This window comes from Mytilus trossulus, chromosome 6 (genome assembly GCF_036588685.1).
Source record: "Mytilus trossulus isolate FHL-02 chromosome 6, PNRI_Mtr1.1.1.hap1, whole genome shotgun sequence".
Classification (NCBI taxonomy): Eukaryota; Metazoa; Mollusca; class Bivalvia; order Mytilida; family Mytilidae; genus Mytilus; species Mytilus trossulus.
Window position 1 is genome coordinate 5064810 of NC_086378.1, and position 26501 is coordinate 5091310.

Consider the following 26501-nt stretch of genomic DNA (forward strand, 5'->3'; position numbering starts at 1 on the left):
ACCAACAAACAACCGACCGTGCGAGGTCTGTTAACAAGTCGAGGTTGCTAAACAAATCTCCCATCATCATAAGGACAAACACTTTTTTTATTTATAAAATTCGCCCTTTAATCTTAATATATCTGCATCCGCAGAGAAAAGCATTCTATTGGTTGGTCTGGCGTTTTTTTGTTGTTTACGAATTCCAAAAAGATATGCGCAACATTTTGATTCTTCATTTAGAAGTTTATAAATTTTCTTTGAATAGTTATACCATCTATGGTTTGACATTAGTCTTTTTTGGACCCTTTCTAGCTTGTTGTTCGGCGTGAGTCAAGGTTCCTTGCTGAAGGCTGTATTTTGACCTGTAATGGTTTACTAACAAGTTTTGACTTGGATGAAGATTTTTCATTTTGGCATTCATACCAAATCTTTCCTACATTTATTTCAGAAATTTGCATATTTTTTGTAATTAAAACATGTACAGCAAGATGCCTTATACTGAAAACGGCTATTCTTTCTTTGAAAATTTTGTGGTTTAGGTATTGAGTAACGCCATATAGATAATACAACTTCCAACATGTATTATCAATTCGCTTTCTTATAGTAGGAGTTATATTTTTAATCCTGGTAATTCGGTTGCAAAATCATTTACCGAATCCATTACTTGCATTCACATTCTACCACTACAACGCTCTATTGTTGAAGATTCATTTAATTCATTTAATTCTATAGATTCACAATTATTAAATATTGTAAATAAAAACCTGTTTTCATTGATTATGCTTATTCCTCTTGCGATTTTTTTCCTGTAACAATTGTACACATAAACTTGTGAACAAAACGCACGTCTCGAGTATACATTTGTATTTTATCCTGGTACCTTTTATGAGTTTATTCATTCTAACTCCATGAAAAGCCTGTTCGTGTACTATATATAGATGTTACAGTATCCCAGTCTATGAAGGTGAACTAAGCTTGTCAGCGCAAAACCTCATTAAGTTTATTTTTCTTTTATATACTTAAAATTTATAATTTATAGACAAACTAGTAGTGAATATTATCAGTATTTTAACATTTGACAATTATTCACAAGATCTAGCAATAGATGGATTTGCATATTTTTTTAAATGTCTGCCAAATCCGTCGTTACTTTTCTTTTTTCTTAGCTGGAATGTTTCAATTCAACAGAACTGAATGTTCAAACACACCCTTATGGTTTGCGCTATGCAATTAGAACTTGGATTTGATTAATTATTACGGAAAAGATGATGTGTTGGATGATTGTTTTATTTTTAATTGTGAAAATAAGGTTCACTTAACGTGGTGCCTCTTCAGCCGCTAAACTCTGGAAGTTAGCGGAAGTTTGGCGTGTTGTTTTTTGGTCTCAAATGGTTTTTTTTTACAGATACTCATGGTGTGCATATATTTTTAGGATAAGTATTGACTTAGGGACGACATCAAAAGATCAATGTAAGATAAAATACTTAATTAAAATAGTTGGGGGTGGGGGGGGGGGGGGTGGGGGGGGGGAGGGGGTCAAAATTGCTGCAAGTTTTGTTTAATTGACATCGATTTTACATTTATCCTTATTGGTCAATCAATTTTTCCCATATTAAGTTTAAAGGGAGGGCAGGGGTGTAAGTGAAAAAACTGTGAATTAAGTTTTTTATCCTACATTGAACTTTTGATGTCGTCCGTTAAATTCTGAAGAAACTTGTCTAGAAGATTTATTTTAGTTAAATTACACCACGTGCACTATTTTTCAGCTGAATTGTTTCTATTTCAACCGTTTTTTTAGATGGACCTTTTCTTTTTATAGAATGCATGACCTAATATGGTATATTTGTAATTGTTGAATTATTATTTTTATTGTGTGGAGATTTTGCCAGGATGATTTTATTTATCAATTGTAAACGATTTTCTTATTTAATGGCCGATGCGACTGCTAGTTGAGTTTTTATTCCCCGAGAGTATCCTCAGCATAGTAGTCAGCACTTCTGTGTTGACATGAAGGATCATTTATATCGTCATCATTGTATTAAATGTTAACAAAACTTTTAATTTTTGAAATTCTAAGGCTTTTCTACATCAGGAATAGATTACTTTAGCTGTATTTGACAATACCTTTAGGAATTTTTAGTTCTCATACTCTTTCAAATTTCTTTTTTTCAAAAATTTAATGTAAGCGTTAAGTTTGTTCGTTCTATATAAATCCTACCTCTGTCTTATCCTACAATGGCAAAGTTAAATATTTATTGGAAAGAAACAAACGAATGCATAAGGAATAGTTTATTTCGATGTACACATACGTCATACATAGTCCAATTGGGTTATGAAAACAAATGTAAACTGAAATGAGACACTTGAAGAAAATTTCATCTGCTTTTAACGATATGTGAATCGGTTCCTGAGGAAATAGAAAAATACAAGAATGTAAGGCATTTCAACTTTTTATAAAACATTTATTTTCACTCTCCATCAATATCGGTTGTTTAATATACTGCAGAATTGAAATGAGTGCAAATTGTTTTCTATTGACGTACGACCGAAAGGAAGATCAAGCATGTTTCATTACATATTTTTGTTTAAAAACAAGTAATTGATTGGTGGAAGTATATATAATGAAAATAGAACGAATAAAACTTCTGCATAGTTTTTCATGAATTATATTTACAAGAACGACTGTTTATAAAAATCACATATGTTTAAGATTATGTATGAGCTTGGAGTGACACCACATATATTAGCAAACGGGCCTATTTGTATGAGAAGTTTTGTCACTTAATAAACGAAACACCATAAAATTTGTACCACAAAACTGTAAATAACAGTTTTGCGTTTTCTAATTTAACCTCGGGATAATATCAAGCAAGTTTAGAATCATACAAAGTAGAATGATAAGATTGATAAACAATTTCGAAATGTAATCTTTTGTGAAGGTGCGTTCGAAGCCCTTCATAATAGACGAGTATTGTCAGTTGTCTTGATGAAGACCGTTGGTTCTCTCATGTTACTCTGATTTCCTCCATGATAAAGCAGATATCACTGAAATGGCCTATAACACCTTCAATCAGTCATTATTCAAGTATAATTTCTTCTATACACCTTATATGACCATATCAACTACACTTTAAAATAAGTCGCTTGTGGGGTAGAGACCGTTGTCCATTCTGTGGCACTCATGTTAAAGTAATCCTTAAGTTTTTTTGGTTTTGGTTTTTTAAAATATATGATCTACAGGTTATATCTGACATTGAAATAATATATGTTATGATCAAGAAAATTATTGTTTTTATCCATTGGGATAAATCAAGTCTACAGCAAACATGGCAACTGTTTTGAATTAGTAGTATTTTGTTATTTCACCTATGTTATGCCAATCTTAATGAAATGGCATTTGCTTCTTGAATCGTTTGATTTATTAAATTTAACAACTTTCCTTACGTGAACTTTCACTACATTTATGAGTCATTTATAGATTTATATGAAACATTTGTGTATGTAATGTTTTTGTCTCCTTGTTGTTTTTCGTTTGCTTTGTTTTAATTTGACAAATATGTGTTTCAAACTATGATCTCAAAGACTTAAATATACTAGCAGTCAAAACAATTGAGCAGGCGATACATTTCGTATATTTTTAGAGTACTTATAAATTCCATTAATTTCTGCACTATCTGCATTTTTGACAATATTGCAAATATTTTTATGGTAGAAGTTTGCAAAACAGGTCGACTCATTAAAGATGTAAAATCTGAAGCGTTGTGTTATTTTTGGCAACAATCTTTCCCCGCCAAAACTGATTGCACATTTTTATTATTTTTTTCTCGTTTATCAAATGTTAGAGCCATCGATTATTCAAGTATAATTTCTTCTGTACACCTTATATGACCACATCAACTACACTTTAAAATAAATACGAGCTATTGCTGCTTTTGTTTATCTCGTTTGTATTTGAAGCCATTTATGTGTAACCGGCATATTTGTATATAATACCCGAACTCCATATAACCATGGTCAACATCAACCACGCTAGTATATGACAACAAAGATAACCAATAGACGAGCTTGGATGTTAAATTTTAGTCAGAAATGTAAATATTGACCTTTTTTTCTAATAATTCTTGAGATTTGTGTAAGTATGAATAAATTTATTTATTAAAACTGTATGTATTTTATTATAAAACTTATTAATATCAAATTAAATTGTATCCGTATAAGTTTTTTTTTAATTATAATTCATTGAGTGCTTTAACTTGTAGATGTTTTAAGTGTTTTTAAATTATCAATTTTTATGTTAGAATACAATAATTTGTTAATACATGTTAAGATCTTTGAAAACTATTAAGATGTGACACATTTATACGCAATTTTAACATTGTGTTTAGCACTGTAGTACACATTGACAGAAACTAAAAATCAGGTTATATCTTTATATATAAAAAAGATTGCGCAAATTCAGTTTTTTGTATGACATATTCTTTAAAAATGTTAGAATAATATTAACATCTTTCGTTTAATGTTATCATAATGACGCAAGTATTCGCTTTTATTTATCTCTCATAGTTACAGTTATAATGCCATTACTTTTGGCAATTGTGTTGTCTAGTTATCATTGAAGTAACGATTTTTGATTCCTCCCTTTGGTATATTCTCTTTCTGTTAAATAACTAATAAATACACATTACTCTTCTATTAACACTTCGAAAAAATTCCAAGAAAATCCAATATAATACCGAAACAAATATATCGACGGACAATTGTAATTTTGAATATAGAGAGCATACAATAGACAATAGACAAATTTACGAAATGAAAAATACCCAATGTGGCAACGCAATACATATCTGATAGTCGCATTGCACGATAGTATATTTAAAAAGTTCTTCATTTTGATCTAAAATGTCCATAACATTATAACGCAATTCCAATAAATTTATATTTATATTTTTTTCCTGAGTTTGTCAATTCTTACATGAATGTCTACATGACAAAAAGATGACAGGTTTTTGTATAGTAACATTGACGAAATTGTCCAACTAGTTAATCTCGTTTCAATTAAAATACAAGAAATAATTCCATAGCCAATCTTGTCAGCATCGCATCTGCAATTTGAATAAAGATGCACATAAATATAACAGGTATCATTAAAAATAGTAAATAAGTCAACACTCCACAGCAACACCGACTCTTTAAAACACCAAATTAATACAAAAACACGGTTTAAAATATGCGTATAATATATAGATATATTAATAAATATTGAAATCTATTTATAAAAAGAAATGTTTTAATTCCAGGATATTCAAAGCATTTTGCTTTCATCTTACAAAACACTTGTAGAAAGAGAAATACAGTCCTGCAATTACCAATGTTTATCTGAGCTCCATAGAGATGACGGAGTAACAGACTTTGAAAATGACAATGGAAGTGAAAAATTGGACACCAACAATAATGATAGTTCAGACACTGTTGAAGTTGTGAAAGACGACATTAAAGCACAATTTATCAGTTAAAAAATAATAAAGTCGTCATAAAGAGTCATACGACTGGTGTATGTGGCAGTTGTTGTGACAATAGACTGATTTACTGTAGATGTGAGTGATTGAAGCAATGGGCTCAGGGGTTGATGAACACCCTTAAGATTCCAGTGCATTAGGTAATTATTATTTAGATGACACTAGTACTATTGCAATGCACTGGCATGACCAAAAGTTGAAACTTGCTGTATAAATAGATACTTTTGCAATTTGTATATTTGAATGTTGAAGTATGCATTCATTGATTCTATTTTCTTTTAAACGTAATTTCAAAATGGAATTCCTCGCGGGAACATACCCTTAGGTACACGTTAAAATATCAAAGCATTTTCTTCGACTTCCTGGGTACAAATTGCAGTTTGTTGTGATATAAAGGAACTAACTGTGCTACAATTTGCATTAAGCTTAAATACTCTTCATTCCTAAAATATTTGCAAAACCATTACTTTTACAGCTTATATGGTATTAAAAAAAAAAAACTAGGATAAAAATTCGTACGGAAATGCAGAAAGAAGTTGTTCAAATTGAAAAAAGAATATATTTTTTTTTAATAACGATATTTTCAAAAGGTTGTCAAAATGCTAGAAATTAAAGAGCAGTTTACCGATGTTCAAATATTAAAACTATTAAGAAGATATAACCCAAGGTAGAAGACAAAAACAGATCTAATAGTAGTGAGAGAGTAGTTTCCACAGGCGAACATCTCCTGCAATATATTCGTCGCCCGCCATGCTCATCAAAACTTTGCCAGAATGTCACAATCGGGAAATTATCTCATCATAGATACAAGAATTAAAATTTTATATTTACGCCAGACGCTCATTTCGTCTACAATAGACTCATCAGTGACGTTCAAAATTAAAAATGTTTAAAAGGCCAAGTTGAAGAGCATTTACGATAAAAAATTCCTAATAGTTTTGCCAAATACATCTAAGGTACTCTATTCCTGGGGTAGAAAAGCTTTAGTTTTTATACGACCGCAAATTTTGAAAAAAATTTCGTCGTATATTGCTATCACGTTGGCGTCGTCGTCGTCGTCGTCGTCCGAATACTTTTAGTTTTCGCACTCTAACTTTAGTAAAAGTGAATAGAAATCTATGATATTTTAACACAAGGTTTATGACCATAAACGGAAGGCTGGTATTGATTTTGGGAGTTTTTGTCCCAACATTTTAGGAATTAGGGGCCAAAAAGGGCCCAAATAAGCATTTTCTTGGTTTTCGCACTATAACTTTAGTTTAAGTCAATAGAAATCTATGAAATTTTGACACAAGGTTTATAACCACAAAATAAAGGTTGGGATTGATTTTGGGAGTTTTATTTTTCAACAGTTTAGGAATTAGGGGCCAAAAAAGGGCCCAAATAAGCATTATTCTTGGTTTTCGCACAATAACTTTAGTTAAAGTAAATAGAAATCAATGAAATTTAAACACAATGTTTATGACCACAAAAGGAAGGTTGGTATTGATTTTGGGAGTTTTGGTCCCTACAGTTTAGGAATTAGGGGCCAAAAAGGGACCCAAATAAGCATTTTTCTTGGTTTTCGCACCATAGCGTTAGTATAAGTAAATAGAAATCTATGAAATTTAAACACAAGGTTTATGACTATAAAAGGAAGGTTGGTATTGATTTTGGAAGTTTTGGTCCCAACAGTTAAGGAAAAAGGGGCCCAAAGGGTCCAAAATTAAACTTTGTTTGATTTCATCAAAATTGAATAATTGGGGTTCTTTAATATGCCGAATCTAACTGTGTATGTAGATTCTTAATTTTTGGTCCCGTTTTCAAATTGGTCTACATTAAGGTCCAAAGGGTCCAAAATTAAACTTAGTTTGATTTTAACAAAAATTGAAACCTTGGGGTTCTTTGATATGCTGAATCTAAAAATGTACTTAGATTTTTGATTATTGGCCCAGTTTTCAAGTTGGCCCAAATTGGGGTCCAAAATTAAACATTGTTTGATTTCATCAAAAATTGAATAATTGGGGTTCTTTGATATGCCAAATCTAACTGTGTATGTAGATTCTTAATTTTTGGTCCAGTTTTAAAATTGGTCTTAATTAAAGTGCAAAGGGTCCAAAATTAAACTAAGTTTGATTTTAACAAAAATTATATTCTTGGGCCTCTTTGATATGCTGAATCTAAACATGTACTTAGATTTTTGATTATGGGCCCAGTTTTCAAGTTGGTCCAAATCAGGATCTAAAATATTATATTAAGTATTGTGCAATAGCAAGTCTTTTCAATTGCACAGTATTGTGCAATGGCAAGAAATATCTAATTTCACAATATTGTGAAATAGCAAATTTTTTTTTAATTAAGAGTTATCTTTCTTTGTCCAGTATAGTAAGCAAGAAATATCTGCAAGAATTTTTTTTAATTGGAGTTATCTTTTTTTGTCCAGAATCAACTTAAATCTTTGTTATATACAATATACAATGTATATTCACTTTTTACTACCAACTGATAAATTTAAATAATCTTTACCATTCAGTGATAACAAGCAGTTTTTTTACATCATGTATTTAAATGAGTAGTAATTGTTGCAAATTCCATTAGAATATTTTAATTGAAATTAGTTTTGGAATAAGGGAAAGGGGGATGTGAATAAAAAATTGGGTTAAATTTTTCTCATTTGAAATTTCATAAATAAAAAGAAAATTTCTTCAAACATTTTTTTGAGAGGATTAATATTCAACAGCATAGTGAATTGCTCTAAGAGAAAACAAAAATTTTAAGTTCATTTGAATACATTCATTCTGTGTCAGAAACCTATGCTGTGTCAACTATTTAATCACAATCCAAATTTAGAGCGGAATCCAGCTTGAATGTTGTGTCCATACTTGCCCCAACCGTTCAGGGTTCAACCTCTGCGGTCGTATAAAGCTACGCCCTGCGGAGCATCTGGTTCAAAATTTGAAATTTTTATTAACAGTTAATTTATAATTATGAACATATCAATGATAACTCAGGTCAACACATAAGTGCTGACTACTGGGCTAGTGATATTCTCGGGGAAACAAATCTCCACCAGCAGTGTCATCGACCCAGTGGTTGCAAATAAAGTCATCATAGATGAATGGGACTCAATCGGTAAACATAGATCAGACGACTTTTCTGTTATAGAACGAAGACCGCAAACTGTGTCTTTGGTGAGGAGCAGTCCCCTGATAAAACAGTCCATATATGTACAAGCGCTTGAAGCGTAACGTTACAACTAAGATATACAATCAATGTACGATTGGGTAGAGGATATTTTAATGCTAAGAATTCAGATATTGGGAGTTAATTTATTGGAAATTTGAAAATCTCACATTGTCACAGATTCTAGTTTAAACTTGTCAATCTGTGTTAATATTGTGGAAGATAGGAAGCAAAACTTATATTTTTCCAAAGTGTTTATCAAGTAACAGTACGAACTTTGTTTGACACAAAAAAGTTTGTTTCTGTATTTTGTGACTGTTGAGAAAGCATTTGTATAATTTTCTATTTTATAACCATATTGTACCGTTATCAATCTGGATGATTTTTGGGCTTCAATTTTGAACGACATGGATCTCGTCTTATCTGAAACTAAAGTACACATTTGTATGGGTTTCTATCAGCAAATCATGCAATGCTACAGTGACCCTTGCCCTTCCCTTGAACTGTGAAAACAATTTGGGGAATTTTTCTCAACATCTTCGCCTATTGTAATGCCATTTTGCATTTATTTTGGGTTTTTAATCTCAGGTCTTTCGTTTTTGTTTAAATTGAATGACAGTATGTTTATTTTTTTTGTCGGGCTTTTTTCTTTGTCAATATTCTATTTCCATCTGCACTTATCTACTACCCTTTTTATCTTGTTTTCTTCCCATCTCGTCGTTAAAGTCGGAAATTTCAGTAAAAGAAAGTAAAACTTTTAAAGATCATTGAGAAAATGTTCGATACTCAGCCAGCACATCACTGCAACAGAAAATTATCTTTGAATATATCTGAAAAAAATGTCAAAATTATTATCCCAGGCATAGATTACCTTAGCCGTATTTGACACAACTTTTTGGAATTTTGGATCCTCAATGCTCTTCAACTTTGTACTTGTTAAGCTTTATAAATATTTTGATATGAGCGTCACTGATGAGTCTTATGTAGACGGAACGCGCGTCTGGCGTACTAAATTATAATCCTGGTACCTTTGATAACTATTTACACCACTGGGTCGATGCCACTGCTGGAGGACGTTTTGTCCCCGAGGGTATCACCAGCCCAGTAGTCAACACTTCGGTGTTGACATGAATATCAATAATATGGTCATTTTAATAAATTTCCCGTTACAAAACTTTGAATTTTTCGAAAAACTAAGGATTTTCCTATACCAGGCATAGATTACCTTTACCGTATTTGGCACAACTTTTTGGAATTTTGGATCCTAAATGCTCTTCAACTTTGTACTTGTTTGGCTTTACAAATATTTGAATATGAGCGTCACTGATGAGTCTTATGTAGACGAAAAGCGCGTCTGACGTACTAAATTATAATCCTGGTACCTTTAATAACTATTATGAAGATCTTGAAATAATTTTTTTATTAAATTTCAACATGTCAGTTATTTTAACAAAGTCTGTATATTTTTTTTCAGGAACATCGAATCGAGAAAATAAACACATGACGACTAGAACTGTGTCAGATTTGTAACACTTTGTCGACATTGTATGGAAGGCAAAGTTAATGTTGTGTGTGCAACCGAAACCAAGAAGAAAAACATGTCATAGTATTTCATTACTATCAATTCTTGTTGTCTTTTGATAAGAATTGTTTCATTATATTTATTTTATTTATGTTGTTATAATTTATAAACAATAATATTAAAAAAAAAATGGACAAATAAAAGAGTTTAAAATGTTTAAAAGTCTCTTTGTTAAAAAACTCGACATATGTATGGTGACCCAGTTGCGGCGGCGTTTACTAACCTCTTAAACGTTTAATATGTCATGCAGAAGGTAGAAGACCTTGATAATTAAGAAATAATTCATGGGGGGTTGAATATATCGTTATTTTACCACGGGTTGGCCCTTTATGACAAATATTTTACCCTGAGCGATAGCGAGGGGTAAAATATCGTCATAAAGGGACAACCCGTGGTAAAATCTAGATATATTCAAGCCCCCATGAATTATTTCGATTCTAATAGGACAAATACGGCTACTTTTTTGGATCGAAGCGCCCTAGGTGGAGGCCATTATTTGCCGTTCCCATAAATTCACGCACTTTTAGATTGGCGTAAAAGAACGGAGCAAACAGAATAAGTGACATGCTCAAACTATTTACAAAACTTATAAAGATAGATTTCGATGAATTTTAATGATAACTTACTTATATGCCTTCTATGTATATAAAAAAAATGGGCTAATACCACATTTTTGCATCGTTTGTTTACGTTTCCTTGTTGTGATGATTTTCGGTATCAAAAGCGTGTATTTTCCCGTAAAATGCTTAAATTATAACGTCATCATTCTATGACGTCGGGTACTTCATTCATTAAAAAAACATATGACGTGGGAGTACGATCGGAACAGCCAATGCAATATATTCATATTTTACCACGGGTATGTACTCAAAGCGTTTGAAGGACGTCATGTTAGAATTCATAATTTGTATATAGATGCCTTATGTTGTGAAATGTCTGTCTGTCATATTGTTCTTGGCTTCGTTTTATGGTTCACTTATTACTTAAAAACAGTTAAGATTTCGGTATGGGCGTACCTTGCAATGTTTCACTTGACATCGACCTCATTTCATGAATTACTGAACAAGGTCACGTTTTTGTGGTGAGGTCCATCTCGGATACCCTAAGCAATAGGTCTACTATATTTGGTGCATGGAATGATAGTAAGATTTACATGTCCAACTGATATGTGTCATCTAACCATTTACATGTTTCAGGGGTGTTATGTTTTGTTTTGTTTTTGTCTCGCACTGACTTGCCCCCATAGTCATGGTCTATTGACTTTAAAAAAAACTTTATTAACATGTATTAGTTGGTGACTAAATCAGTTAAACAGGAATCATTAGTGTTAAGTGGTATTCATGATCAATTGTATAAGCATTAGAACATATCTTTTCCATGGAGAATATTTGACCCGCCTCCTCTGTCGTGGTCTATTGACTTTGAACCTTTTGCTTTGTTTACATGTATTAGTTTGTGTGATTAGATCAGTTTAAGATGAACTATTAATATTAAGTCAATGATATTTGGCCATGTAAGCACAATATGAACATCTTTCATTTAATGTTATTCTAATTGACATACGTATTCGATATTTACCTATCTCACATAGTTACAGTAATTATGCCATTAATTTTGGCAATTCTGTTGTCTGTTATTATTTGATTTTTGATCCCCCTTTGTATACGACCACAAAAAATTTTGCGGTCGTATGTTGGTATTACGTTGTCGTCGTCTGAAGACACATTGGTTTTCGCACTATAACTTTAGTTTAAGTGAATAGAAATCTATGAAATTTAAACAGAAGGTTTATGACCACAAAAGGTTTGATTTCAACAAAAATTGAATTCTTGGGGTTCTCGGATATGCTGAATCTAAACATGTACTTAGATTTTTTTTTTATTATAGGCCAAGTTTTCAAGTTGGTCCAGATCGGGGTCCAAAATTAATTTTTTTTTGATTTCAACAAAAATTCAATCCTTGGGGGTCTTTGATAAAATTGAGAATGGAAATGGGGAATGTGTCAAAGAAACAACAACCTGACCATAGAAAAAACAACAGCAGAAGGTCACCAACATGTCTTCAATGTAACGAGAAATTCCCGCACCCGGAGGCGTCCTTCAACTGGCCCCTAAACAAATTGATATGCTGAATCTAAACCTGTATTAAGATTTTCAAGTTGGTCCAAATCGTGGTCCAAAATTAAACTTTGTTAGATATCAACAAAAATTGAATCCTTGGGGTTCTTTGATATATGCTGTCTCCAACCATGTACAGCTGTATTTAGATTCTTGATATTTGGGCCTGGTTATCAAATTGGTCCACATTGAGGTCTAAAGGGTCCAATATTGAACTTTATTTGATTTCATCATAGATTGAATGTAGGGTTCTTTTATAGGCTGAATCTAACCATGTATTTATATTTTGGATATTGGATCATATAAGGTAAATGTCCATTTTGAAATTTTTAAGTTTAAGTTCTTAGACCACATTCATTCGGTGTCAGATACCTATGTTGTGTCAACTATTTTAAACTCTGGTTCAAACTCTGCGGTCGTATAAAGCTGTGGAGCATCTGGTTGACATCTTTATCTATAATGTATCTACGTTTTGTTGTTAACATAATGGATTTGTATGCGACTATCATACAATTTAAAAGTAAAACCAAAAAAACCAACACTGAACTCCGAGGATTATTAAAAAAGGAAAGTCCAAAATCAAATGGCAAAATCAAAAGTCCGAACACATCAAACGAATTGATAACAACTGTCATATTCCTGACTTGGTACAGGCATTTTCTTATGTAGAAAATGGTGGATTGAATCTGGTTTTAAAGCTAGCTAAACCTCTCACTTGTATGACAGTCGCATCAAATACCATTATATTGACAACGGTGTGTGAACAAAAAAAACTATTCAGGTAAAAATGTCACAAATAGGGGGTACACAGTCTAATTCGGAGGTCACTTTCGTGTAAAGGGAACAGGATGGTTTCGATTGTTATAAATCCATGTTTAATTCAAAATTTAAACTGGCAAAACCTGTACCAAATCAAAAATGGGACAGTTGTCATCAACACGTTTGGTGAGTTTGAGCTTTTGATTGTGCCATTTGATGAGGAACTTTCTGTTTTGAATTTTCCTCGGAGTTCGGAATTTATGATGTTTTCCTTTTTTCTCATATTTTTGGACAGGTGCAGATTTGTTTGATTTGTGATGTCATATATAATTGGTTCTGACAATGACATAAATGATTTTGCTTACTAGTTATCTGTTAAAGAGTTTACTTACCTTTTAAGGTGAGGATTTTTCAGAGTTTGATCACAAAATGTAAAGCCTAAACAAAGTTAAATGGGGAAGACGCATGTAAGTTACTTTACAGAACTCCGTTTTAACGATTTTATAGTATTATGTTTCATAGATATATGAAGATGTGTTATAAATGCGATCCAAGTCACAATTTGTAGAAATAAACAATTTTAAGTCAAAGTACCGCCTGTAACACGGAGCCTTGGCTCACACCGAACACCTAGACTGAAAGGGCCCAACAAATGACTAGTGTAAGACCATATAAACAAGAAAACCAACGGTCTAATCTATTTAACAAAACAAGAAACCAAAATCAATTATTAAATTATTAATGTTTTTACCAAGTCCGGAATATGACACTTATCATCAATTATTTGATGTGTGTGAGGTTTTGATTTTGCCATTTTCCGTTTTGAGTTTTCCTAGGAGTTCAGTATTTTTGTGATTTTACTTTGTATTAACCACACCAACTGACGACAACCACTGAACATCATGATTGCCATACAAATTAATTTTAAATCTAATGACGATACAACTTGGACGCAACCCGCTCTCTGAAGTTCATGCGGTTCTTACAGTTATAGTTATCTTTCCTTGATTGGTACCTTCCTATGGATTTATGAGATATGAAAACCGGTTCATGGGTTGGTAATATTACATTACAAATACATCAATATAATATCCTTACTATAATTACGAGCGCTAATCACTTTGTAAAAATGGAACTTATGTAAAAGTACTATTTTAAAATAACTATGGTAAAAATGGAAAATACTCAGTATTTGGCATGAAATGACAAAAGACACAGATTATTAATAGTAGAGTAAGTGAAGAAACCGGAAGCTAGATCAATGTCCAATCTAAACAAATAAATGTGCCATGTCTTCCTGGATTAAAAGGATTTTGTTTAAAAGTCTATAAAAAAAGGAATGGCTTCAAACAAGTATGCACGTTTCAACAATTGGTGTATCATTGGAAACATTTTTTTATCGCAAAGAATAGAATCTTTTTCGTAGGAAATAAAGAAAATGACCAATTTACAAAATAACTATTTAAAAGAAGTAATAACAAGAATCTATATACAAAATTTGACACAACGACATACATCACAAAACAAATACATCAACCCTCGCTTTCTCCCATATCGCACACATAATTATAAACACCCTTTCACAATATTTACTCACACATACACCGTCACACAGACTATCCTCTCTCAAGCACACAGATCGACACATAAACACATGTATATTCCACAGCTCAATATTAATTAAAACATGATCAAAGTCAATGGTAGTCGTAGTTCTTTTAAAAACTATCAAATTAGGTCCATATCTCTTCAGTGTTTATGTTAACTTCATGTTTTCTGTAGATTTACAAAAGAATCCCCATTTCTTTTGACTCCAAGGGTTTGACTTGTACCATCCAAAGGCAACTTCTGACTCGTCTGTTACAACTTTCAATTTAATGATCATTCCTGAAATTCAAAATCTGATGAAATTAAAAACATGTAAAGATAAAACATAACTGTAACATTATATAAAAAAAATGACAATCACTATTCTCTGGACTTTTAATTATTGACTCCTCATTATTTATTTGGTATATTTCAATCTACTTTAGGAAAACATGAGGTAACAAATAGACATCATATGTCTTGTGTACTGTTTAAGAAACCATGTCCTCTAGGATTTTTTTTTATCATTCAAATTAACTAATTTCGTCACACCTCCTTTTATTCAAATATCCGATTACTTTTTTTGATTTGAGCAAAACCATGATAACTGACGCGCATTTTGCCAAAAATTAACCTCGTTCATGAAAAGTGTTGAAATTGTATGCCCTGTCCATATATCTTATTAAAACCCTAATGTAAACTTTACCTTCTTCGAGTTTGATGAAGCACTCATTTGTTCCCTTTGACAAGTCTTTTGTCTTCACATATACGTTTCTTAAGAAGTTGTACTGGTTGTCTTGGCAACTGACGTCTACAAAATTAAACATTGAGCACATAATTAGCTTGAATAATTGTAAAAAGGTAGCTGTCAGCTTAAATTCCAATTTGGGCTCATGACAACCTCTAGTTTGTCGGGTTTTAGAGAGTCTCACAAAAATAATTAACTTAAAATTCAGTTCAAAAAGTGGAAATCCATAAAAAGTGAAAAAATAAAACGTTATCAACGTATATTGTAACTTAGTTTTTTTTATTGTTCTGAGATATTTGCTCTGGACATGTGAAATGCCGTCAACCTTTTAATTTATCAAGTATTTTTACCAAGAATTAACTTTACAGTGAATTACTGGATTATAGTCAGCACTTCGGTGTTGACATGAATATCAATTATATGGTCATTTTTATAAATTTTCTGTTTACAAAACTTTGAATTTTTCGAAAAACTAAGGATTTTCTTACCCCAGGAGTAGATTACCTTAGCCGTATTTGGCACAACTTTTTGGAATTTTGAATCCTCAATGCTCTTCAACTTTGTATTTATTTGGCTTTTTAACTATTTTGATCTGAGCGTCACTGATGAGTCTTATGTAGACGAAACGCGCGTCTGGCGTATAAAATTATAATCCTGGTACTTTTAATAACTAATTATATCTGAAAGTTTTTTGGCATCATTAGCCACAACAAAATACCTATGATAGAAAACAAATCTTTAAGTTAAATACTGCGGTCTCAGATTTAATGGAACTGAAATAAAACATAGTTAAAACATTTCACACATCTCTGTGCTTGCGTGTACACTTTAAGACCATCACTCATAGAACCCATGTATGAAATGTGTGACTTTGTGTTACAAATTAAAGCAACTGACTTACTATTATTATTGCGTTGTTCTTTTGTCGGCTCAAATGCTTGTTCCTCTGTTATCATTTGTTTGTCTGCTTTGTAGTTAATATATTGTACATCTGGAAGCTTGACTTTTGATCCATTTGCAGTGTGAAATTCCTACAAGTATAACCGTGAAGTTACGAATATTGCCACCAGGACTCACAAAAATCATATATGAAAATAATTGTATTGATTGTGTGTTTACATTGTGTCCTAGATCAAATGTATTCGTTAAGTGTATGTTTACTTGTGTTAATTTGTCATTTGATTGAGTTTAGTCATTTCAAGTGATATGTCATAGTGAGTCTTATAATAAAAATACGTTCACCAGCGATAATTTAGACCAACTTCCATTATGCATTGTTATTTCGTGGATGTGGAAACCTAGTATATTTTAATAGTTATTTAGGTTTTACTTGTTTATGATTGAGAAGATCCCGTATTACTTAATATGGTATAACTACGATATTTGACACAATACTTTTTAAGAACAGACCGTGTGCAATACAAAAAAAAACATTGCCCCGTTTTATGATTGGTTATAGGAATGGAAAGTTCACTTTTGAGAAATTAAGTAATAAATGTAATCAATGTAAACTATCGGTTGTAAATATAAAACATTAACCAAAAAAGGCTACAATGAAAATATATTGACTCAATGAATGAATATTTACCTGTGGTGAACTAAACTGGTATTTGGAGCTTAGTTTCTCTATAATTGATTCTGCAGCCAATCTGCAGTCAAAGTCGTCAATGTGAGGTAGTATTTCATAGAGTCTACAAGACAAAATTTTATGGTCAACAGGGAACTGTCTATGTACTTGGTAAATGACATTAAACATAAACGCTTTAGTTTCTGGTTATCATTTTTTATTAATGATATTGGTTTTTATAAAAATAACTAACTTTGAATTTGATTGAAAATAACATAAACAAAATTGCAGATTGTAAATATTCTTTCCCAACTATTTAATCTGAACTATGTTTTGGAAAAAAATATATGTGCGCATTCAGGATTAAAAAAAAGTGTCACTGAATTTTTCTGCAATGTTAAACTTACTTGTTAGTGTGTGTTGCTAAAATATGTTTCACAGACAACAATCCACTGTGTATCCGATCTGTTAAATTGAATATGATGTCGTCCAATAGGTCACGTTCAAGCTAGATAACAAATAAATTGTGACTATTAACATAAAAGATCACAAACAACCGAGCTCGAACTAGAAAATTGTTGATTGGTGTTCTATTTCAACTCGATGAAACGGTTGATTTGTGTTCTAGCAGTGTGAACCATGGAACCATATAGTCGAATCCCATATTCTAACAGTTAGAACCATATAGTCGAATGATCTAACAGTGTGAACCATGGCACCACATAGTCGAATGATCTAATTGACATACGTATTCGATATTTACCTATCTCACATAGTTACAGTAATTATGCCATTAATTTTGGCAATTGTGTTGTCTGTTATTATTTGATTTTTGATCCCCCTTTGTATACGACCACAAAAAATTTTGCGGTCGTATGTTGGTATTACGTTGGCGTCGTCGTCGTTGTCGTCGTCCGAAGACACATTGATTTTCGCACTATAACTTTAGTTTAAGTGAATAGAAATCTGTGAAATTTAAACAGAAGGTTTATGACCACAAAAGGTTTGATTTCAACAAAAATTGAATTCTTGGGGTTCTCGGATATGCTGAATCTAAACATGTACTTAGATTTTTTTTTTATTATAGGCCAAGTTTTCAAGTTGGTCCAGATCGGGGTCCAAAATTAAAATTTGTTTGATTTCAACAAAAATTCAATCCTTGGGGTTCTTTGATAAAGTTGAGAATGGAAATGGGGAATGTGTCAAAGAAACAACAACCTGACCATAGAAAAAACAACAGCAGAAGGTCACCAACAGGTCTTCAATGTAACGCGAAATTCCCGCACCCGGAGGCGTCCTTCAGCTGGCCCCTAAACAAATTGATATGCTGAATCTAAACCTGTATTAAGATTTTCAAGTTGGTCCAAATCGTGGTCCAAAATTAAACTTTGTTAGATATCAACAAAAATTGAATCCTTGGGGTTCTTTGATATATGCTGTCTCCAACCATGTACAGCTGTATTTAGATTCTTGATATTTGAGCCTGGTTATCAAATTGGTCCACATTGAGGTCTAAAGGGTCCAATATTGAACTTTATTTGATTTCATCATAGATTGAATGTAGGGTTCTTTGATAGGCTGAATCTAACCATGTATTTAGATTTTGGATATTGGACCATATTAGGTAAATGTCCATTTTGAAATTTTTAAGTTTAAGTTCTTAGACCACATTCATTCGGTGTCAGATACCTTTGTTGTGTCAACTATTTTAAACTCTGGTTCGAACTCTGCGGTCGTATAAAGCTGTGGAGCATCTGGTTGACATCTTTATCTATAATGTATCTACGTTTTGATGTTAACATAATGGATTTGTATGCGACTATCATACAATTAAAAAGTAAAACCAAAAAAACCAACACTGAACTCCGAGGAAAATTAAGAAAGGAAAGTCCAAAATCAAATGGCAAAATCAAAAGTCCGAACACATCAAACGAATGGATAACAACTGTCATATTCCTGACTTGGTACATACATTTTCTTATGTAGAAAATGGTGGATTGAATCTGGTTTTAAAGCTAGCTAAACCTCTCACTTGTATGACAGTCGCATCAATTACCATTATATTGACAATGGTGTGTGAACAAAAAAACCAATTCAGGTAAAAATGTAACAAATAGGGGGTACATAGTCTAATTCGGAGGTCACTTTCGTGTAAAGGGAACAGGATGGTTTCGCTAGTTATAAATCCTATGTTTAATTCAAAATTTAGACTGGCAAAACCTGAACCAAATCAAAATTGGGACAGTTGTCATCAATACGATTGGTGAGTTTGAGCTTTTGATTGTGCCATTTGATGAGGAACTTTCTGTTTTGACTTTTCCTCGGAGTTCGGAATTTATGATGTTTTCCTTTTTTCTCATATTTTTGGACAGGTGCAGATTTGTTTGATTTGTGATGTCATGTATAATTTGTTCTGACAATGACATAAATGATTTTGCTTACTAGTTATCAGTTAAAGAGTTTATTTACCTTTTAAGGTGAGGATTTTTCAGAGTTTGATCACACAATGTAAAGCCTAAACACAGTTAAATGGGGAAGACGCATGTAAGTTACTTTACAGAACTCCGTTTTAACGATTTTATAGTATTATGTTTCATAGATATATGAAGATGTGTTATAAATGCGTTTACTTTTTAAATTGTTATTTGGATGGAGAGTTGTCTCATTGGCACTCACACCACATCTTCCTATATCTATAAATGCGATCCAAGTCACAATTTGTAGAAATAAACAATTTTAAGTCAAAAGTACGGCCTGTAACACGGAGCCTTGGCTCACACCGAACACCTAGACTGAAAGGGCCCAACAAATGACTAGTGTAAGACCATATAAACAAGAAAACCAACGGTCTAATCTATTTAACAAAACAAGAAACCAAAATCAATTATTAAATTATTAATGTTTTTATCAAGTCCGGAATATGACACTTATCAATTATTTGATGTGCTTGAGGTTTTGATTTTGCCATTTTCCGTTTTGAGTGTTCCTAGGAGTTCAGTATTTTTGTGATTTTACTTTGTATTAACCACACCAACTGACGACAACCACTGAACATCATGATTGCCATACAAATTAATTTTAAATCTAGAGACGATACAACTTGGACGCAACCCGCTCTCTGAAGTTCATGCGGTTCTTACAGTTATAGTTATCTTTCCTTGATTGGTACCTTCCTTTGGATTTATGAGATGAAAAACCGGTTCGTGGGTTGATATTACATTACAAATATATTTATGTAATATCCTTACTATAATTACGAGCGCTAATCACTTTGTAAAAATGGAACTTATGTAAAAGTACTATTTTAAAATAACTATGGTAAAAATGGAAAATACTCAGTATTTGGCATGAAATGACAAAAGACACAGATTATTAATAGTAGAGTAAGTGAAGAAACCGGAAGCTAGATCAATGTCCAATCTAAACATATAAATGTGCCATGTCTTCCTGGATTAAAAGGATTTTGTTTAAAAGTCTATAAAAAATAAAGGAATGGCTTCAAACAAGCATGCACGTTTCAACAATTGGTGTATCATTGGAAACATTTTTTTATCGCAAAGAAAAGAATCTTTTTCGTAGGAAATAAAGAAAATGACCAATTTACAAAATAAATATTTAAAAGAAGTAATAACAAGAATCTATATACAAAATTTGACACAACGACATACATCACAAAACAAATACATCAACCCTCGCTTTCTCCCATATCGCACACATAATTATAAACACCCTTTCACAATATTTACTCACACATACACCGTCACACAGACTATCCTCTCTCAAGCACACAGATCGACACATAAACACATGTATATTCCACAGCTCAATATTAATTAAAACATGATCAAAGTCAATGGTAGTCGTAGTTCTTTTAAAAACTATCAAATTAGGTCCATATCTCTTCAGTGTTTATGTTAAATTCATGCTTTCCGTAGATTTACAAAAGAATCCCCATTTCTTTTGACTCCAAGGGTTTGACTTGTACCATCCAAAGGCAACTTCTGACTCGTCTGTTACAACTTTCAATTTAATGATCATTCCTGAAATTCAAAATCTGATAAAAATTAAAAACATGTAAAGATAAAACATAACTGTAACATTATATAAAAAACAAATGACAATCACTATTCTCTGGACTTTTAATTATTGATTCTTCATTATTTATTTGGTATATTTCAATCTACTTTAGGAAAACATGAGGTAACAAATAGACATCAAACGTCTTGTGTACTGTTTAAGAAACCATGTCCTCTAGGATTTTTTTTTATCATTCAAATTAACGAATTTCGTCACACCTCCTTTTATTCAAATTTCCGATTCCTTTTTTTGATTTGAGCAAAACCATGATAACTGACGCGCATTTTGCCAAAAATTAACCTCGTTCATGAAAAGTGTTGAAATTGTATGCCCTGTCCATATATCTTATTAAAACCCTAATGTAAACTTTACCTTCTTCGAGTTTGATGAAGCACTCATTTGTTCCCTTTGACAAGTCTTTTGTCTTCACATATACGTTTCTTAAGAAGTTGTACTGGTTGTCTTGGCAACTGACGTCTACAAAATTAAACATTGAGCACATAATTAGCTTGAATAATTGTAAAAAGGTTGCTGTCAGCTTAAATTCCAATTTGGGCTCATGACAACCTCTAGTTTGTCGGGTTTTAGAGAGTCTCACAAAAATAATTAACTTAAAATTCAGTTCAAAAAGTGGAAATCCATAAAAAGTGAAAAAATAAAACGTTATCAACGTATATTGTAACTTAGTTTTTTTGTATTGTTCTGAGATATTTGCTCTGGGCATGTGAAATGCCGTCAACCTTTTAACTTATCAAGTATTTTTACCAAGAATTAACTTTACAGTGAATTACTGGATTATATCTGAAAGTTTTTTGGCATCATTAGGCAACAACAAAATAAGAAAACCTATGATAGACAACAAATCTTTAAGTTAAATACTGCGGTCTAAGATTTAATGGAACTGAAATAAAACATAGTTAAAACATTTCACACATCTCTGTGCTTGCGTGTACACTTTAAGACCATCACTCATAGAACCCATGTATGAAATGTGTGACTTTGTGTTACAAATTAAAGCAACTGACTTACTATTATTATTGCGTTGTTCTTTTGTCGGCTCAAATGCTTGTTCCTCTGTTATCATTTGTTTGTCTGCTTTGTAGTTAATATATTGTACATCTGGAAGCTTGACGTTTGATCCATTTGCAGTGTGAAATTCCTACAAGTATAACCGTGAAGTTACGAATATTGCCACCAGGACTCACAAAAATCATTATGAAAATAATTGTATTGATTGTGTGTTTACATTGTGTCCTAGATCAAATGTATTCGTTAAGTGTATGTTTACTTGTGTTAATTTGTCATTTGATTGAGTTTAGTCATTTCAAGTGATATGTCATAGTGAGTCTTATAATAAAAATACGTTCACCAGCGATAATTTCGACCAACTTCCATTATGCATTGTTGTTTTCGTGGATGTGGAAACCTAGTGTATTTTAATAGTTATTTAGGTTTTACTTGTTTATTATTTGTTGATTCATTTATGATTGAGAAGATCCCGTATTACTTATTATGGTATAACTACGATATTTGACACAATACTTTTTAAGAACAGACCGTGTGCAATACAAAAAAAACATTGCCCCCGTTTTATGATTGGTTATAGGAATGGAAAGTTCACTTTTGAGAAATTAAGTAATAAATGTAATCAATGTAAACTATCGGTTGTAAATATAAAACATTAACCACAAAAGGCTACAATGAAAATATATTGACTCAATGAATGAATATTTACCTGTGGTGAACTAAACTGGTATTTGGAGCTTAGTTTCTCTATAATTGATTCTGCAGCCAATCTGCAGTCAAAGTCGTCAATGTGAGGTAGTATTTCATAGAGTCTACAAGACAAAATTTTATGGTCAACAGGGAACTGTCTATGTACTTGGTAGATGACATTAAACAAAAACGTTTTAGTTTCTGGTTATCATTTTTTATTAATGATATTGGTTTTTATAAAAATAACTTAACTTTGAATTTGATTGAAAATAACATAAACAAAATTGCAGATTGTAAATATTCTTTCTCAACTATTTAATCTGAACTATGTTTTGGAAAAAAATATATGTGCGCATTCAGGATTAAAAAAAAAGTGTCACTGAATTTTTCTGCAATGTTAAACTTACTTGTTAGTGTGTGTTGCTAAAATATGTTTCACAGACAACAATCCACTGTGTATCCGATCTGTTAAATTGAATATGATGTCGTCCAATAGGTCACGTTCAAGCTAGATAATAAATAAATTGTGACTATTAACATAAAAAGATCACAAACAACCGAGCTCGAACTAGAAAATTGTTGATTGGTGTTCTATTTCAACTCGATGAAACGATTGATTTGTGTTCTAGCAGTGTGAACCATGGAACCATATAGTCGAATCCCATATTCTAACAGTTAGAACCATATAGTCGAATGATCTAACAGTGTGAACCATGGCACCACATAGTCGAATGATCTAACAGTGTGAACTATGGAACCATATAACCGAATGATTTAACAGTGTGAACCATGGAACCATATAGTCGAATGATCTAACAGTGTGCACCATGGAACCATATAGTCGAATGTCAGATCTAACAGTGTGAACTATGGAACCATAAAGTCGAATGATCTAACAGTGTGAAACATGGAACAATATAGTCGAATGTCAGATCTAACAGTGTGAACTATGGAACCATAAAGTCGAATGATCTAACAGTGTGAAACATGGAACCATATAGTCGAATGTCAGATCTAACAGTGTGAACCATGGAACCATAAAGTCGAATGATCTAACAGTGTGAAACATGGAACCATATAGTCGAATCCCATGCATCAGTAAGTATTTACTCAGTTTGTACTTTTCGTACATTGCACAAAAGTCACAAGTATGTTCTCCTGTAGAGTATTGACACTTAAACCACGGTAATTTTTTTTACATTTTTAAAGTTACATTGAATTTTGAATGTTTTTGCTAAACTTACCAATCTAAGAGTATTTCTGGTCATGTTCTCTTTCTTTAGCAAAGTGTGGTATCTCCTGGCTGTTTCTGCTGCTTTCTGCTTTTTATCATTTAATATATTCTGTAATTGTTTGATGCTGTCATCTCGAACTTTCAGGTTTTTAATAGATAGTTTGTCCGCGAGGTGGTTCCGCGATATCTTGGCTGTCGTCAGGCATAAGTCGTACTTCTGAACCTTACTGTCAGCAATCCAACACATCTTTAAATGTAAAACAATTATATCCAATTGTAAGTTATGTTAAACACAAAACACCTCATTTTCTAAACGGTAGCGAATCGATATTCTTACACTTAAAATTTGAGAGTGGTGAAAAGAATAGCTATTATTCAAACGTTTCAAAAGAGTCATATTTAAGAATTAAAAGCAAAAAAAATGTAACTGCATTTTGGTCTTAAAAACGATGCCATGAAAACTCGAGCAATTTGTATCTCTAAATACTACAACTTTAAACTTGCAATTCTTATGAAAAGTGTTTTATAAAATTACCTCTTGTTGTCTTTGTAGCTCTTTATAAATGTAAGTATGGGCTCTCATTAGTTTATTCATTTTATTGATCTTTGAATAGTATTCCTCGGTTTTTATCTGATCAAATCTGAAAATATACAATTAATTATTGAAAATCTCACGTTCTTTACAATGCACATTTAGGTCAACTCTTTTTTCCTCTCGAAGAGATCTACACGTATGTAGAAAATTCACATATATGCATATAGAGCATCTTTACAAAAACTTGTTTTTTTTTGTTCTCTTTAACGAAATGTTTACTAAATATATAATACTCTAAACTGTGCAAAAGACCATCTTGAACTTGCAATGAGGGGACAATTTTTGTTTTTTGTTGAAGGCCTTACTGCGACCTTGATATGAAGAACAGCAAGAAAGTTCCGTTTGGTTGTTTTTCATGTGCATGTAGTTAACGTGTGACGTTAATACAAGACATCATTTAATTCTAGACAAGAATAAATTCAGCCTTTTTATGTATCGGGTTTTTGTTTATGGAAATACAAAATAAATATGCATGTACACTGGTTACTTTAAAAACACACAACTTACGTAGGAATAGGCAGAATACTGTCAGATGATGTAACCAGGGTTTTGAACTTGTTCTGAATTCTTTCAGCAACGGACTTCTTTCTTATATAGTTAGTGGTCTCGTGTGTCCCAACAACACCCAATACCATCTCAGACAGTAAATAAAACATCTTATTTATTTCAGGAAACTCTGGAAAAATAATTAAAAAAAAAAATGATCCACGTCGCTCGAATGAATGTGTTAAAAAATATAAATAGTATACATGTCCCTCAATACCAGTTGGTATGTCTCTCCGAATTTATTTATATCAATAGCTTTAAATAGTGTTGATAATCGAGAGAAAAAAACCAAGCCAGAAACAACGGACATTCGTATTGTTTAATTTTAATAGTTTAAATACAACCTAAATTTCTCATGAGTGCTAATCGTGAAATGATTCGGTTACATGTATGTCCACCTCAAAACAACTCAGCCTTTTAGAGAGTTAGTATTTGTATGAACTCTATTATATGTGCAGGCGTTGAATTGCGTATCCATTAAAGAGTTTTTCAAGTTATGTTATGTATGTCTCAGTTCCCATTTTAAGATGTCAAAACACACCTTCTTCTTACATTTTGATATGTTCATCTTTAAATATTAAGTACAACTATTTACTTGTAACCGGAGAGCATGAATTTCATTAAAAAATTTCTTGTCTCCACCGGGACTCGAACCCAGAACTTCTGTGTTACACGGCAGCGCTTTAACCGACTGAGCCAAAGAAGTACTTCCTTAGCTCAACCGCTTACGGCTGACTAAGTATCTAGTAAATGTTCTAAGTGAAGCAATCCCGTCATATTCTTACCCATATTCTGTCTGTATTCTACCATTTTCTGCATGATACTTATTACTTGATGTCTGGGGAACTCAGCTGTTTCCGAATTGAAGCTGACCTCTAGGGTCTCGCTAATAGTAGCAAACACATCAACTCTGGAAAGAAAGAAAGTAAAATTGTTCTTGATACCAAGTGAACAATTTACTTATCTTACTTTTGTTCAAACGGCATGGTTATATGACCGTATTGAAAGCAATGCATTATAAATTCATCAAATAATAGCAAATAGATAGAATCGTTTTTATTTCCTTCATCATCATGTTCTGCCCTAATAAATGTAAAGCGGACCGTTAAAAGGTTAAACGTAAGTTAGATTCCCAATGAAATTATTAAAAATTGTCGATTTTTTTAATAAAAAAACTTACGTTCTGTATGCAACTGATGTTATGCTGAAAATATCCGGGAAATAGACACAATCCATTTTCTTTTCTTTGATTTCTATCAAAAATACTGCTACTCAGAATATTCCTGCTGGGCTTTCCGTCGTAGTGAGGGAAA

General features: G+C 32.1%; 2 protein-coding genes across 2 annotated transcripts in view; one reads left to right on the forward strand and one right to left on the reverse strand.

Moving 5' to 3' along the window:
• The window catches only part of LOC134720636 (uncharacterized), a 30546-nt gene extending 24971 nt beyond the window's left edge, over positions 1–5575 (forward strand). Inside the window, exon 8 of the mRNA XM_063583004.1 lies at positions 5280–5575. Coding sequence (XP_063439074.1) covers positions 5280–5495 — 216 coding nt within the window. The 3' untranslated portion in view covers positions 5496–5575. The remainder of the gene's footprint in view (positions 1–5279) is intronic.
• A 15108-nt stretch (positions 5576–20683) lies between these two features.
• Positions 20684–26501, reverse strand: LOC134720638 (uncharacterized). The gene is made up of 10 exons (XM_063583010.1): positions 26369–26501; positions 25974–26098; positions 25150–25318; positions 24583–24688; positions 24058–24294; positions 23221–23321; positions 22833–22935; positions 22127–22256; positions 21470–21574; positions 20684–21060 (listed from the first exon to the last, which is right to left on the reverse strand). The coding sequence occupies exons 1-10, from the start codon at positions 26422–26424 to the stop codon at positions 20930–20932; spliced, it is 1263 nt and encodes a 420-aa protein (XP_063439080.1). The 5' UTR covers positions 26425–26501; the 3' UTR covers positions 20684–20929.